This window comes from Macrobrachium nipponense, chromosome 4 (assembly GCF_015104395.2).
Source record: "Macrobrachium nipponense isolate FS-2020 chromosome 4, ASM1510439v2, whole genome shotgun sequence".
NCBI lineage: Eukaryota > Metazoa > Arthropoda > Malacostraca > Decapoda > Palaemonidae > Macrobrachium > Macrobrachium nipponense.
In genome coordinates, this window is record NC_061100.1 from 25,433,078 (window position 1) to 25,449,421 (window position 16,344).

The following is a 16,344-nucleotide window of genomic DNA, read 5'->3' on the forward strand; positions in this document are numbered from 1 at the left end:
TGCATACAATATTCAAACGAGGAAGATAGGGGCTTTCTTCCGGCAGGTAATTACAGAGGCATTAACTGTCAATTACTAGTTCTAGCTAAGATTTACGATATGGTCCCTAATGTGCCTTCGTTCTTAGTCAGTGGTTTGTTTAAGCCGTGTAGAGAGCAAGCAGGAAGTCAGGCTGGGAGGGGATGTGTAGAGCAAATAGTAACTCTGAGGCTATTGGTGGAGTAGCTAGGAGGAAGAAATTGAAGCTTTTTGTAACCTTTGTTGTTGATTTTAGAAGAGCTTATGATTGTGTACCTAGACATAAGTTATTTTCTGTGCTAAAACGAATGGGATGTGGGATGACTATGCTTTTAGCATTGGTGGCTGTATATCGTTGCACAAATAGCTTGATTGGTACCTCTCTCCTTGCTGCTACTGTTGGTGTGCGCCAAGGCTCACCTACCTCATGTATTTTATTTGTTTTATATGTAAAAGACATGATACAAATGATAAAACGTAATTGCCCTTTGGATGGTTTTCTTGCTTGGTTGCATATTATGGTCATGATGGATGACACTGTCCTCCTATCCACTACAAAGGATGGTATGGAACATAAAATAAGGGTTTTGTATGAATTTTGTAATTCCTATGGGATGATTATTAATGACAGTAAAACTAAATTTATGGTGATTAATGGTACTAGGGAAGACAAGGAACCCATAATATGTAATTCTGATGTGATTAGTTACTGTAATCAGTACATTTATCTAGGCAGTCCTTTTACGGATGATGGTTCTCCCACAACAGCTATCAAGCAGCATGCAATAAGTAAAATGTGTCATACTCTGAAATTTATTTCATTTATAAGTAGAAACAATGATGTGCCATTTTTAGTTAAGAAGAAAATTTTTGATGCTGCTATTATGTCAACTATATTATATTCATGTGAGTCATGGCTAAATGGTGATATTAAACCCATCGAAAAGCAATATAAATGGTGTATTAAGGGATTTTGACGTAGGAAAAATCTATTTCTGGGCGAGGAAGCCGTGTCGCCCAGTGAAATGTGTCCTCTTTAGCACTATTTCTAGTAAAATATTGCTATGATACCAGAGAACTGCTAAATTGGACATGTCAGAAGTCTCTGACTCGCTCACCTAAATCACGGAGCGACACGGCTGAGCCCAGAAAAACAACTTTTGGGGGTCAGAAAAACTACTAATAATGACGTATGTATGGTAGAACTGGGACTTCCGCCGATGAGGCATTAATCAAATCGAGGCAAAGAAGATTCTTCAAAAAGATGTGGCTTGAAAGGAATAATATGGATGATGACCCTTTAATTCACGCCATGTGAATAGTGATGAACTATAATGACTCTGTTTCGAGGTATATACGAAACCTTATCTCTGATAATACTGATGATATTGAGGAAGGAAAATGTGAACTGCAATTAAAGGTCAGAAACTCCAATTCCAATAGGATTGTGTTCTATAAAATGACAATTTGTCGAAAATTGCATTTTTCCTAACTATACAAACCTGAGGTCCTTTAACAATAGGAAGTAGCTAGCGGCAGCTGGAACGGTCGTAAGCTTCGAACAAGGGGAGAACGGTAGTTAACTGCTTGTCCGATCGTCGCGCGCCGCGCGACTGGGAGGTAAACAAATCACTTTTGCTTTTGGCCCATGCAAAATACGCAGAGTGAGGGGTGGCATGAGGAGGGACTATATGTTAAAGGACCTCAGGTTTGTATAGTTAGGAAAAATGCAATTTTCGACAAATTGTCATTTGTTCCGATACGTAATACAAACCCTCGGTCCTTTAACAATAGGAAGACTCACTTCTTGGTGGAGGAATCTGAGTCTTTTTGATGAACAGACTGGTGTTCGTCCATCCCTGGAATGCCTCCCTGGTCGTAAGAGCGAGGGAGGGATCCAAGCCTCTGTCCGATTGATCGGGGTGTGCACCGCAGGATCAATGGTCAGACCTCTGGGCCTAGTACTAAGAGAGAGGCAAGCGTATCTCTTCGTACCAGCATTGTAAGAACTTTTTCCTTTACATGAGCAAATGTAAAGTAATGGGTTTGTCTCATGTTGGCATCCACTTTCTCCCCCTTGTTGGAGAAAGTGGTGGATATTTACTCCTATCTCTAGTTAAAGAGGTAGGATGGAGCTCTGTTGAATAGCTTACCTGCATCTGACTCCCTTCCAGCAAGGTAACGACCGTATCCTCTGCCCACAGGTAGTAGAAAAAGATGGTGAAGAGAAGCCAGTCACTCTCTCATTCACGCATTCATTCTCCCAGTCATACCAGGAATCGATGCTGTTCTGCCTGCTCGGGTGCTGGGTAAGCTTACACAACGTGTTGAGCAGCCACCACAGGTCCCAAGGAAAAGGTATCCAAGGACTTGTGGGCAATATCCCGAAGGTAGACGTGAAGGTGGTCTGGTTGGCCCAGACACCTGCCTTCAGGACCTGCGCCACGGAGAAGTTCTTACGGAACGCTAAGGAGGGTCGATACCTCGACTTGTGGGCTCTCGGTCGGAGCGTACGGATGTCGTCGCTACATCAGCTTCGTACGCTCTCCTGATCACCTCACGCAGCCAGAAAGAAAGCGTGTTCTTGGACTTCTTTCTTGGTGGACCCCAGTGCTAACGAAGAGGCGTCGACACTCAGGCCTGAGATGTCGAGTTCTCTTCAGATAGCGCCGTAGCGCCCTCACAGGACAAAGCAGCATCTCTCCGCATCGTTATCGGTGAAGTCCAGGAGGGAGGGGATCGTGAAAGACTCGAACCTGTCGTCAGGGATCGACGGATTCTGAGTCTTAGCTACGAAGTTCGGGACGAAATCGAGCGTCACAGATCCCCAGCCTCTGGTGTGTTTAACATCATAAGAAAGGCCATGTAGTTCCCCTACTCTCTTCGCCGATGCCAGGGCCAGCAAGAAGAGGGTCTTGAGAGTCAGATCCCTGTCTGACGACTCTCGGAGTGGCTCGAGGGTCTTCGGGTCAAACTCCTAAGTACGAGAGTCACATCCCATGCAGGGGGCCTGAGTTCCCTGGGTGGGCAAGACCTTGTCGAAGCTCCTCATTAGCAAGATATCTCGAACGAATTCGAGATGTCCAGTCCCCTCAGTTTTAGAACGAGAGCCAGGGCGGCTCTATATCCCTTAACTGTGGGTACTGAGAGGAGCTTCTCTCGGCGAAGAAACACGAGGAAATCCGCTACCTGCTGAAGAGTGGCTCTGAGAGGAGACAGACCCTGTCTACGACACCAACCACAGAAGACGGCCCACTTCCCCTGGTACACAGCTGCAGAGGACTGTCTGACGTGTCCAGCCATCTCTGTTGCTGCGCTACGAGAAAAGCCTCTCGTTCGCAAGAGATGGTGGATAACAGCCAGCCTGAAGTTGAAGGGACTGGACTGCCTGGTGGTACCGTTCTACGTGTGGCTGGGCTAGAAGGTTGTGCCAAGTGGGTAGCTCTCTCGGTGCATCCGCAAGAAGAGCCAGCCAGCAGGTCCAGATACCAAACGGCTTGTGGCCGTTTGGGAGCCACCCCAGGATCATTCTGAGATTGGGATGTGACCAGCGCTCGACTGATCACTTTTCCGAATCAGACAGAAGGGAGGAAAGGCGTACGCGAAGAGGTTGTCCCAGGGGTGTTGGAGAGCGTCCTCTGCAGCTGCCCATGGGTCCGGCACAGCTGAAAAGAAAACCTGAAGTTTTCTGTTGTGCCGGGTGGCGAACAGGTCTACGACCGGTCGTCCCCACAGGTTGAAGAGCCTTTCCGCCACGTCTTGGTGTAGAGACCATTCGGTCCCTATCACCTGATCCCGACGGCTGAGCTTGTCCCCTCTTCCCTGGAATGTAGCGTGCTGACAGCTCTATCGAGTGAGCCGTGGCCCACTCGTGCACCTGCACCGTCAACTGATGGAGCGGAAGAGACACTAGCCCCCCCTGCTTGTTGACATATGCCACTACTGTGGTGTTGTCGCACATCAACACCACTGAGTGTCCCACCAAGCGGTCCTGAAACTCTTGGAGAGCGTTGAACGCCGCCTTGAGTTCCAGGACATTGATGTGAAGGTGCTTTTCGTGATGGTCCCACACACCTGCAGTCAGCACATCCTCCAGGTGTGCCCCGCCCCCATCCCTCGGTCGATGCGTCTGAGAACAGAAGCATCTCCGGGGGGGGAGTGCGAATGGGCACTCCTCTTTAAGAGGTTCTTGTCGTCGAGCCACCAGGCTAGGTCCTGCCTCCACCTTGTCCGTGATAGCCACGGGAAAGTAAGGAGGATCCTTGGCCTGAGACCAACTCTTCCCTAGCCTCCACTGGAGAGACCGCAGGTGAAGACGCCCGTGAGGGACTAACTTCTCGAGTGACGACAGATGGCCGATCACGACTTGCCATTGCTGTGCTGCCTGTTCCTGCCGCGACAGGAACCGGCCGGCTGCCTCCCTGAATTTGCTGATACGCAAGTCTGCGGGAAAGACCTGCCCTGCTACCGTGTCTATCAGCATACCCAGGTACTTCATCTTCTGCTTGGGTTCGAGATCGGACTTCTCGTAGTTTATCACGATCCCCAGATCGCGACAAAACTTGAGGAGTCGATCTCTGTCCTGTAGCAACTGCGAGCGGGAGCTCGCCAGGAGACTAGCCAATCGTCGAGATACCTCAGAGACGTATCCCGTTGCGAATGGGCCCAAAGCCGACACCAGAGTGAACACTCGCGGTGAACACCTGTGGGGCGGTTGAGAGACCGAAACAAAGTGCCCTGAATTGGTACACCGTCCCGTCGAAGATGAAGCGGCAGGTACTTTCTGGAGGACTGATGGATGGGTATTTGAAATACGCGTCCTTCAAGTCCACTGAAAGCATGAAATCGTTCCCCCTCCCCTGATCGAGTCGAGCACCGAACGTGCCGACTCCATCGTGAACCGCGTCGTGCGAACGAAGCGTTCAGGGGAGAGAGGTCTATCACCGGACGCCAGCCCCCCGATGCCTTCTCCACTAGGAAGAGGCGGCTGTAAAAGCCCGGTGACTGGTCCTCCACGATTTCTACAGCTCGTTTCGCCAGCATGGTCTTGATCTCCTGTCGAAGAGCGTTGTCCTTTGTTGATCCCTTGACATAAGTCTGTAGATGGACCGGTTTGGAGATGAGGGGGGGCCGAGACTCGAAGGGTAGTAGATATCCCTCCCGAAGGACGTCTACTATCCAGTTCTCGGCGCCGTAGCGCTGCCAAGTCGCCCAATGGCTCGCCAGGCACCCCCCCACTTCCGCAGCAGGTGAGGGGGAACGCCGTCCAGCCCTAGCGTTTCCCTCCTCGTTTCGACTTCTTTCCAGCACCTCCTCGGGGAAAGGAGGGCTGGGAGGAGGGCTGGTTGTGGCCTCCTCTAGCAGAAGTTGAAACAGCTGGAGTCTTCACACGGGGTTTGGACGGTGCCAACCGTCTTCGCCGCCTGGAAGCGCTAGCCAAGCTCTTTGGTTTGGCCGCAGTTACTCGAGGTTGCCCAGAAACCTTCGAGACTGCCTGGTGGACTAAGCGGTCACTCTCGTCAGTGCGCCGCCGTTCCACCGCAGCGTCCACCATCTCTCCAGGAAAGAGAGCTGGGGAACTCCTAAGAGGTCCATTTCGTAGCCCGAGTGCCGCTTCACGCCCGGCCCCCTTGGTCACTCGGGTAAGGACTGCGTCCCTACGCCTAAGAACCAAGTTGGCCCACAGGTTAGCAGTCTGATGGGCGAGGTAAGAGATTGCTCTTCCTCCAGACTGGCACAGTCTCCTGAAAGAAGCGTCGTCTTCGAGAGCAGAACTCCCAGGAGCCAGCCGGCCGCTACTTTGGATATTGTGAGGGACCACAAATCCAACCAGGAAACTGCCTGGAATGCTGCCATAGCGGTAGATTCCAGGGCAAGTGCCTCCTGCTGCGAGAACCATAGGTTCTCCGACAGGAGCTGCTGCAGGGACACACCTGGAGTCAGCCTCGCTAACTCCGGGTTAACCTGTTTCGGCAGTATCGGGTCTTCCGATGGCACGTAGAATCGCCTCTGCCGCTGTAGAGGAGGAGGAAGCAGCTTAGAGGACCGTCCGGATTTTAGCGAGTCCTCCCGTCCTGAGACGAGATTCTCCACCTGATCCAGGACTGAGTCCGCAAGCTCTGATCGTGGCAACCCCATCATCATTTTGGGCTCCCTCTTGGGGGACCCCAAAATGACTCGAGCCGGGACGTGGGGCTCTGCTGGTGGTAGCGGCGATCCTTCCGCGAGGTCATTATGCAGACGCATCAGCTTAATGACTTCCGCGAAGTTCCTCTGTATCTCGGGCGTCACAGCGTCTTGTGGAGTAGGACCGTCCAGTCCCTCCAGCAAGAGCATATCCCTCGATACTCCTCCTTCAGAAGGAGGAACAGCGACAGACCCCTGACGGTCGCCTCCAACTACTTGCGCGTACGTCCTGGTCGTCCTAAGACCGTGCCTGAGCCGTACGGCGTCATAGCTGGGTCACGAGCGGCGCACCTCTCGTGATCGCTCCTCGGTACCACCCTCGCTCCTCCCGGTATAGCCCGAGGAGGTTGAAGGTACGGGAGAGGCAGACCTGACGCTCCCCCCTCGCTCGCTGGCAGGACCAGCGTGCGTGGAGGGCTGCTGCTGATCGTCCACCCGCGGTGACGGTCGAGCAGTAGGCCTAGCGTCGCCGCTCGCCTGGGCGATTGGCTCGGCTGAGAACGTCGAGACCGATCTCTAGCGTCAGGGCGAGCTGCCGCTGGTCACCGTCTCCGCCCGGTCCCATCGGGAGCGGCGGACGGGTGAACCTGCTAGGCTCCCTTTCGCGTCGAGACCGGCCAGCGTCCTCTCGGCGCGTCAACCGCTGGTACCAGCCGTGGCTGGTACCGGCGGCCGTGGGGACTCCTTCCTCGCCTCAACCCGTGGCCGGTCAGCGACCGTCACGTCAGCCCGAGCAGCCAGTTGATCGCTGCGAGAGCGTCCACTGGCCTGGCGAGAGTCGTGTGCACGACTCTTGCCAGTCTTCTGCTCCGCGCCGCTGTCTTGACGGCGAGCGAACTCGGACGTCAAAACTTTGGCTGGACGGTCCTCTTTGGAAGAGCGTCCACTCGGTGCTTCTAGCGAACGAGAAGCGGCCGAGACGGAACCTGGTTTAGCGCGGCAAGAACCACTAGCACCAGGTGAGGACGCACCAGCCGAGGCTGATGCACCTCTGGTCCCCGACGACTTCTTCTTTGCAGAAGAAGCGACGGGCCCCGTTCCCGAAGGAACAGGAGGACCAGCAGAGACTCCCCAGCTCGCCTGAGCGAGCCGGGCCCCTTAGAAGATCCCGAAGGAGTCTTCTTAGGGGGGGAGGAGGCAGCCTTCTTCTTCTTCGGCTGTTTAGCCTTAGAAGTCGAAGGGGAAGGAGAGGCAGCAGACGACGAAGAAGACGATGAAGACGCAACAGGGCCCGACTGCACCTGTCCGGAAAGACCTGAGCCTGTGACAGCAACACCAGCAGCAGGAACAACAGGAACAGGTCCGGGAACAGCAGGAACGGCAGGAACATCTGAAAGAGAAAGTGCAGGCCGATCTGAAAGGGAAAGAGTGGCTGGAACGGCAACAGTACGGCAGGCACGGCAGGTACCACGGGAGAGCCAGGCGTCCTGTCGACAGTCACCGTCATCCGTGGCACTGGCGGCAGGTTCCAGGGGGGTACTCTTGGGGCAGCGGAAGTCCGGGGTCGGCAAAGGAAAAAATCCAGGTGGTGGTGGCACCGTCCTCTTGGCACGGCAGCAATGGGTTTTTGTACAGCCACCGTGGGTGGCACCGACCATTATATGGGGCGTATATACCATATGTGGTGGCATCTCATACGCTGGTGTCGTTATTGAGGTAGTGGTTGTGGTCACCGCACCATGAGTGACCACCCCCGCCGACCCCGCCAACCGCTGAAGCAACCCCCTGGATGCTGGGCACGTCCCTGCAGTCCGGCCCAGCGACTCCCACACCTGTCCCAAGTCGTCCTTCGCTGATGGCACACCTGCGGAAGCAACAGTCGGGTTAATTGGAGGGGCTTCCCTCGCACCTGGGGGGCGGCCACACACCCCCCCCAGAGCGGACGGAAGACCCCGGAGTACAGCTGTACGTCCGGGTAGCGGGCACCCTCCTCCCACACTCGACGGATCGAGAGAGGAAAAGGACTCCGCTACCCCCCCCGCAGGGGAAGGCGCGAAACGTGGGGGCTGGCCGGGAGGCAGGAAAGAGGACGAAGTGTCCGTCACCAAAGGATCACTGGACTTTCCGATGACTTCTTTGGCCGGCCTAAGTCTCTTCCTGCCCTCGTACAGCACCCACTGCGCCTCGGACCAATTCATACAAGTTACACAAGGTTCGTTGCGGGAGCACTCTCTCCCCCGGCAACGAGTACAAACCTCGTGGGGGTCCACATCAACGAATGACCTGAACCCTCCACATCTACGCCCCTCCAGCCCGGGACACACTCTACGGGCGACTGGAGGGCGCGGTGATATTTCCATTTCTTCCAATTCACTCATTGCAAGAATCAATAGAATTGTCAAAAGTACTTACAATCACTCCTGATTTATACAGAAAGAGAAAACAAATACTCAAACTCAAAGCGAACGACAAGGCGGGCAGAGCGATGGCGAACACGTCCTTCCCACACACGGCCGAAAGCAAAAGTGGTTTGTTTACGCGGCGCGCGACGATCGGACAAGCAGTTAACTACCGTTCTCCCCTTGTTCGAAGCTTACGACCGTTCCAGCTGCCGCTAGCTACTTCCTATTGTTAAAGGACCGAGGGTTTGTATTACGTATCGGAACAAACTGTTAACCCAGATTTAGTCGTTCATGACATTTATACAAACCAATTAAGACTTAATGAAATCATGGACAAGAATGCGGTTGAGTGCTCATTCATTGGCAGTTGAGACAGGTCGGTGGAACAGAAGAGGTAGGGGCCGTCTGCCGATGGATGAGAGGTTGTGTTCATGCGGTGAGGTACAGACAGAGACTCATGTCATTGAAAATTGTCCACTTTCGTTACAGATCAGGCAGACGTATAACGTTACCACAGCTTTAGACTTGCTAGTAACCAGAACCGATTATGATGTAGTATGTAAAATTGTACATAAGCTTCTTTCCTTGTATTGAATGTAACACGTTATTATAATGTGTAAAATATAATTACAGGAACTTGTTGAAGGCGTATGGTTAAATTGGTTTTGTTTTAGTACAATATATGTGTAATAGAAATTCATTTAGTTTGTATAAGAGATTGTACAAAATCTACTTTACTTAATTTTGTAATTTGGACCAAATACTCTTTTGTAAAATTCATATTATTTTGTATTGTGGTCAATAAAAATATCTATCTATCTATCTATCTATCTACCATGAATCCTTTACTAACATAAACTGCTCAAAGGTTTGATTGATCTTACAAACTGTGAACACTACTACCAAGATCATCAACATTGTAAATATATTATTAAAATATGTTTTATAAAAAAGCAGTCTCTCAGAAGCTTTTTTACATAAACACAATTCAAGAATATCTACCCAACAGAGGGATTTTGCCATTGGAACCATAAAATTTTATTGGAAAAAAGAAATGTTAAAACATGAAAAAAAAACACTACTGCCTCTCTCTCTCATCACAATGACCAATTTCTTCACCAACCATAAAGCTATTATGTAATATCTCTAAGAACTGTTCCAGCACAAATAAAAATCTGAACAAGAGAACCATACAGTTTCGAGGATCAAGTAGGATTCACAAACTGCAAAATGTATATGGCTGGCCTGCAACTAAAAACCCTCATCTTTTGCACATAAGGCTCTCATATTTAAAGTCTGTAACCTTTATTATTTTCAGTCTACTGGCTACAAGCTTGTTAGTCTGGGAAATGAGTATTATTATTAAGTACGCAGTGGTAATCATACCACTGAGCTAATTCAGTAATCTCTTGATTATCCAAATCAACAGAGCCAAGACCCCGTCAGAGATGGCCAAATAAAACCCCATGGGAGTAAAATGGTAAATCCATATCCTTACTCTCCCCAGAGGGCTTGCTGTCCACTTACAGAAAGCAATGGTGGTTCTGATCTTCATACACTATGTGTGGATGACTACTCAAACAGCTGTGTGACAATAATTACTGCCAATACCTTAACCATACAAGTCTTGTGAGAAGGGCATGCAGCAGTCCAACAACATATAAAACAATTCCAGCAGCAATTTTCTCACCAGCAATATAGCACATTTATAGAGTAATTTGTATTTTTCCTCACTCAAACCTTTAGTTCTACACATTGGTAGGGTATTGCACTCTGCTGACACCCAGGAGACCATCTTCTCTCTCATCTTCTTCCTGGCAAACTTCTCCCACTGTTCAGATGGCCAGACATGGTACTCCGAACATAAAATACTTTGCTTGCAGTCATGCTTCCTGCATGAGGCACAAAGGATAAGTGGATCTACTTCAATTGAGTATGTAGAAACCTATTACAAGGCCTGTCCTTCCCTGGACAGGGGATAAAATCTTAGGTTTTCTCTGTGAGGTAACTGGGTTGCAACATAATAAAAAAAAATGCATTTCAACAAATATATCCAGAAGAGAAAAAAAACATGGAAAGAAATTAAATGGCAAGTTGAAAAGAGTTACTGAGACATCTTTACGTGACTGCAGCCAGAAGCAAAGTGGGGACCAGACCAAAAGGTGGGCAGGGCTTCCCCCTACCAATGACCTTGTCTGAAAGTTGAATTGTTGTTCCAGCTTGCATTTGATGGACTGATGGATGTATGCAGCTTGCATTTGAGAGCTAAATCCTATGTGAGGTGTGAAGGTTTGTATTTGCGTAGGAAGAATGATTAAATTCTTCAGATAAAAAAGGGTTCTATTTGTCATTAAAACTCAAATAAGTGGTATCATATACTTAAGACTTTGTAGCCTGAATTTAGTACTAAGTACTATATGGGGATCTCGCCATCAACACAGAACACTTTGTAGGCTGTCGGCCAATATCTTTCTTGCTGTCTCTTGGATTCAAACAATCTGGATGTAGTATATGACTTTACATCTTACCATAAGAACATATGACACCAAGACCTTACATCATACCATAAGAATATATGAGACCAACTAACAATTGAAATACCTTTTCATGGAAATGTAAACAAGGGATACAGCTGGGACCCTAAACAGAAAAAAAAAATGTACTGACTGGCTAAGTTCTAAATTGTCTACTACCAACAGTAGTACTTATATTTAAGTATGACTGAATGATAATGCAATTTCTGACACAATTACAGTCTTTTCCAAGGCATTTAAACTACAGTATTATAAGTTTCTAAACTTTATTTATGATAAATCATTTGTAACATTAATTTCCCTTTATCTGGCACAATCTACAGAAGTCTGACTGGTAATCGAAAGTGTTTTCTAATGACAAAGTTAGTTTCAGTAACCTTATTTCTAAGGCTTACTGTAAAAAGTACATATAACTGTTTGGGATCATTTAAAAAAATTACCGTTGTTTTTGCATATAATCTGGTGGGTAAAACTTATCCACAACTTGAATCAAAACAACAAGTATTCTGCAGTCTCTCATGTATGCATTCTCAAGTGAACTTTTAGACCATGTGACTGAGAAAAACTCATATGACATTCACTGCAAGAGTAAGGCTTCTCTTCCTTATGAATCTCATATGCCTTCTCAGGATGACTTAACTGTAAAAAACTATTTGCATTCATTGCAAGAAAATGGCTTTTTCTCCAGTATGAATTTTCATATGCACTCTCAGACCACCTAATTGGGCAAAAGTACTTGGACATTCTGTGCAAGCAAATGGCTTCTCTCCTGTATGTGTTCTCATGTGTGTTTTCAAACTATCTAGGAGAGAAAAACTACGCTGACATTCATTACAAGTGTATGGTTTCTCTCCTGTATGAGTTCTCATATGTGCTTTGAGCTGACCGGAGTGTGTAAAGCACCTCTGACATACAGTACAAGCATACGGCTTTTCTCCCGTATGAATCCTCATGTGTGTTTTGAGCTGACTTGAATGAGAAAACTGACTAGGACATTCTGTGCAAACATAGGGCCTTTCTCCAGTGTGAATTCTCATGTGCCTTTTAAGAACACTTGACTGAGCAAAAGAACTGCCACACAGTTTGCAAGCATATGGTCTCTCCCCAGTATGAGAACGCATGTGCATTCTCAGAACACTTGGTTCGTAAAAACTTTTCCCGCATTCGTTGCAAAGGAACAGTCTCTCTCTTTCATGAGTTTTCATGTGCTCTTTGAGGCTCTTGGAAGAATCAAAATTGCAATTACATTTAATGCATGACTTTTCTTTTGGATGAATTCTCATGTGACTTTTAAGAGAAGCTGGGCTGGGAAAACTTCTCCCACACTCAAGGCAAAAAACTAGTTTCTCACCTTCAGTATGAGTTCCTAAGTGTCTTTTGAGTTTATCTGACTCTGAAAACCTACCATCACACTTGGGGCAAATAAAGGGTTTCTCCCCTGTGTGAATTTTGATGTGCCTTCTAAGACTACGTGGCTGTGAAAATTTCCTTCCGCATTCAGTACAGGTGAATGGCTTCTCTCCTGTATGAATCCTCATGTGAGCTTTGAGACTATCTAGTTTGGTGAAGCTCCTCTGACATTCAGCACAGGTGTAAGGTCTCAGTATAGTTCTCATGTGCACTTTGAGGTTATGTGCTTTTGCAAAGCCACTTCCACATTCTGTACAAGTGAACCGTTTCTCTTCTTTAGGTCTACAAACTTCCACAATTATTTTCTTGCTTTCTTCTTCGTCACTAATCACTGACTCCTTCTCACTGTCTGCCATTTCACCAAACTCATAATCTTCTGGGTCAGCCTTGACCTCGACCTTAACTGATGGGCCTAACAGCAATGAGCCATCATTATGATCTGTAACTGAACTTGGGTTATCCAGACAATTTTCATTTTCAATCTTGACAGAAGAAAATGATAATGGATCCTTAGCTTCCATTTTAACCTTGATAATCAAACTCGCAGGTTTTGGGTCTGGTTTAACTCATAGGGATGGGTCTTAATACAAAGACAAAAGGTTATACCAAAATATTTCAAGTTTCCTGATCGACTGTCTGCTTCCAAGTATTTCAGCGTACTCCCACATACACTTCAAAAGGGGACCAAGTTAAGCTTGAATTTCACATAGTATTATTATTTTTGAACTGAAATGCAGCTCTTTTGCAATCCAACTACATTCTCTGTAATCACAGGATTCTACAACTCACATATATGCAAAAATCTTGTTTCCTTTTCAATATTCTTATAACAAACAATCTTCTTCACATTAAAAGTAATTACTTTACCAGGCATATAAAATAAAGTTTCAGTTTACCAAATGAAAACATAAATGTCTGCTAACAATCAATACAGCATTCAACGATAATTACACTCTCCGAGCTTGAACAGCATCACATATTTCATTCTAATATCTTAACTGGTATTTGATGAGTGCTTTCAGCACATCAAATCCTGCATTCATTTTTGGCACAATGAATATATGTATGTATAACATAAAATCAATATAAAAACTCCACAGATTACTGCAACCTTAAAGCAGGAATTTCATGACCTTATATCATCTGTTTAGAATAACAAAAAGTAGTCACATGTGAAGGTTATCCGATAGTTCTGTTGTTGATGTTTCCAAGCACTCTGCCTTGCCAACAATATTAGGTTGCTTACCTCTCACTGGCGTCAGGTAGTTTCAACCTGGTCAGATGGAAGAGAGAAGAAATTACATTTTCATAATAAAATTTCTTGTTTGGATACTTACTGTTAAAGATAGCTTATATCTTTGCACCAACAGATGAGTCAGCATTCAAATAAAAGATTGAATGGTTGACCTTGAAGACTAATCTTGTACACATGTTGTTCTCCACCAGGTATGTTTCAAACGTTTTAGCTCGTTAGAATACTCCCCACTAAGTTGTGGGGAGGATTGGGCAGGGTCGACTTTAACAGTATGTAAGTATCCAAATAGTAAAATGATATTGTTAGTATACAATAAAGTTTTGTACATACTTACCTGGCAGATATATACTTAGCTTACGTCTCTGACGTCACGACAGAAAATTTAAAACTCGCGGCACACGCTACAGGTATTAGGGCTTGTGCCTTGTATGATAAGGCGCCCTATGAGGTAATGTTAGACTAGCGATAATCTATACGCTAAGTCGGTTGGTATTGCACTTCCATCTTCAATGGAGTGTCTGGGGTTTTGTAGATCACTTACGAAGTCGGTATTATCTTTACGACGATGTGTTGAACTCATGGTTCGGTGAGGTTCTTGTAGAAAACACAAGGTATAAAAATAGTATAATCTTCTGAAGTTTTACATGATGAAGATCAGGTATGATCGTACAAGTCTTCTATGACGATAGCTTGATCGCTTCTCTGCCAATGATGATGGCTAATCCTATTCCTCTACATGATAAAGCTTAGGTAAAGAGGTACAGGTCTTCTAATGACGATCACTAACTCTGTTCTGCTTGTCTACCATCTCTGTTACAAGTTATGAAGGAACAGACAGTAGTTCTTTAACATATGAACATACTATCAGATGATACACGCTACAGATCACGTAGGCCGTTTGAATAATAGGTCGGGGTAGTTGTCTCAAGCAGGGAGCTTGGACTAATGTTTATAAACAATTGAATGACTACACAGGTGACGGCATGTTATCTTAGCTTACATATTTATTGTATACGTCATCTTTAGCGTCTCTAGTCTGATCACATTCCTGCAAGCAATCTGTTGACCTCTTTAGTTTTAAACTTTTATATATATGGACTAACATTCCATATTTTTATTATGTAAACACTTACATTAGCTCGGTCAGCTACCAAAACCAACTACTGAATATTACTCAAACCTTGACTGGCATTTGACTTATAGGAGTGTGATACAGACACTATGTGAATATATATATATATATATATATATATATATATATATATATATATATATATATATATATATATATATATATATAAGTAAATAAAAAATTCATTGTGTACATGAATTGATTCAAGTAATAAAATATAAAACAATGATATTGGTAAATAATAGTGATCACATGATATATATAATGATACAGTTTTTCACTTCATCTCATTAAGATACATATGCTACAGAAAATACTAATGTACTCTGAGGAGTACATTAGTACAAGAACCTCACCGAACCATGAGTTCAACAAGAATCGTCGTAAAGATAATACCGACTTCGTAAGTGATCTACAAAACCCCAGACACTCCATTGAAGATGGAAGTGCAATACCACCAAATATTAGGGCTTGTGCCTTGTATGATAAGGCGCCCTATGAGGTAATGTTAGACTAGCGATAATCTATACGCTAAGTCGGTTGGTATTGCACTTCCATCTTCAATGGAGTGTCTGGGGTTTTGTAGATCACTTACGAGTCGGTATTATCTTTACGACGATGTGTTGAACTCATGGTTCGGTGAGGTTCTTGTAGAAAACACAGGTATAAAAAATAGTATAATCTTCTGAAGTTTTACATGATGAAGATCAGGTATGATCGTACAAGTCTTCTATGACGATAGCTTGATCGCTTCTGCCAATGATGATGGCTAATCCTATTCCTCTACATGATAAAGCTTAGGTAAAGAGGTACAGGTCTTCTAATGACGATCACTAACTCTGTTCTGCTTGTCTACCATCTCTGTTACAAGTTATGAAGGAACAGACAGTAGTTCGAACATATGAACCATACTATCAGATGAGACACGCTACAAGATCACGTAGGCCGTTTGAATAATAGGTCGGGGTAGTTGTCTCAAGCAGGGAGCTTGGACTAATGTTATAAACAATTGAATGACTACAGGTGACGTCATGTTATCTTAGCTTACATATTTATTGTATACGTCATCTTTAGCGTCTCTAGTCTGATCACATTCCTGCAAGCAATCTGGTTGACCTCTTTAATATAGTTTTAAACTTTTGTATATATATGGAACTAACGATTCCATATTTTTTCTTATGTAAACACTTACACAGGTAGGTCAGGTGATCTACCTTACCCGCCCGCTGGTGGGCAGGTGTAAGAAAAAACCCAATCCCCCTTTCCTGTCAGATTTTCTCTTCCACCTGTCTCCTGAGGGAGGCTGGAGGGCCATCAATCGTATATATCTGCCAGGTAAGTATGTACAAAACTTTATTGCATACTAACAATATCATTTTTGTACATGAACTTCCCTGCCAGATATATACTTAGCTGATTGACACTCTTGGTGGAGGGAAAGAGACATTTAAGTCCAGAGAAAGGGGA

The 16,344-nt window shown here is 45.9% G+C and overlaps 2 protein-coding genes across 2 annotated transcripts in view; one reads left to right on the top strand and one right to left on the bottom strand.

The window, feature by feature from the left end:
* Positions 1-16,344, top strand: part of LOC135210814 (gastrula zinc finger protein XlCGF8.2DB-like) — a 120,191-nt gene that overhangs the window by 43,993 nt on the left and 59,854 nt on the right. The gene's annotated exons all lie outside the window — the stretch shown is intronic.
* Positions 11,740-13,011, bottom strand: LOC135211313 (gastrula zinc finger protein XlCGF57.1-like). Its single transcript, XM_064244630.1, has one exon. It carries the CDS (start codon positions 13,009-13,011, stop codon positions 11,740-11,742), a length of 1,272 nt encoding a protein of 423 aa, XP_064100700.1.

Bases quoted from the DNA above. Each gene is read 5' to 3' on its own strand.
- LOC135211313 (XM_064244630.1), bottom strand. From the start codon at position 13,011: ATGGAAGCTAAGGATCCATTATCATTTTCTTCTGTCAAGATTGAAAAT.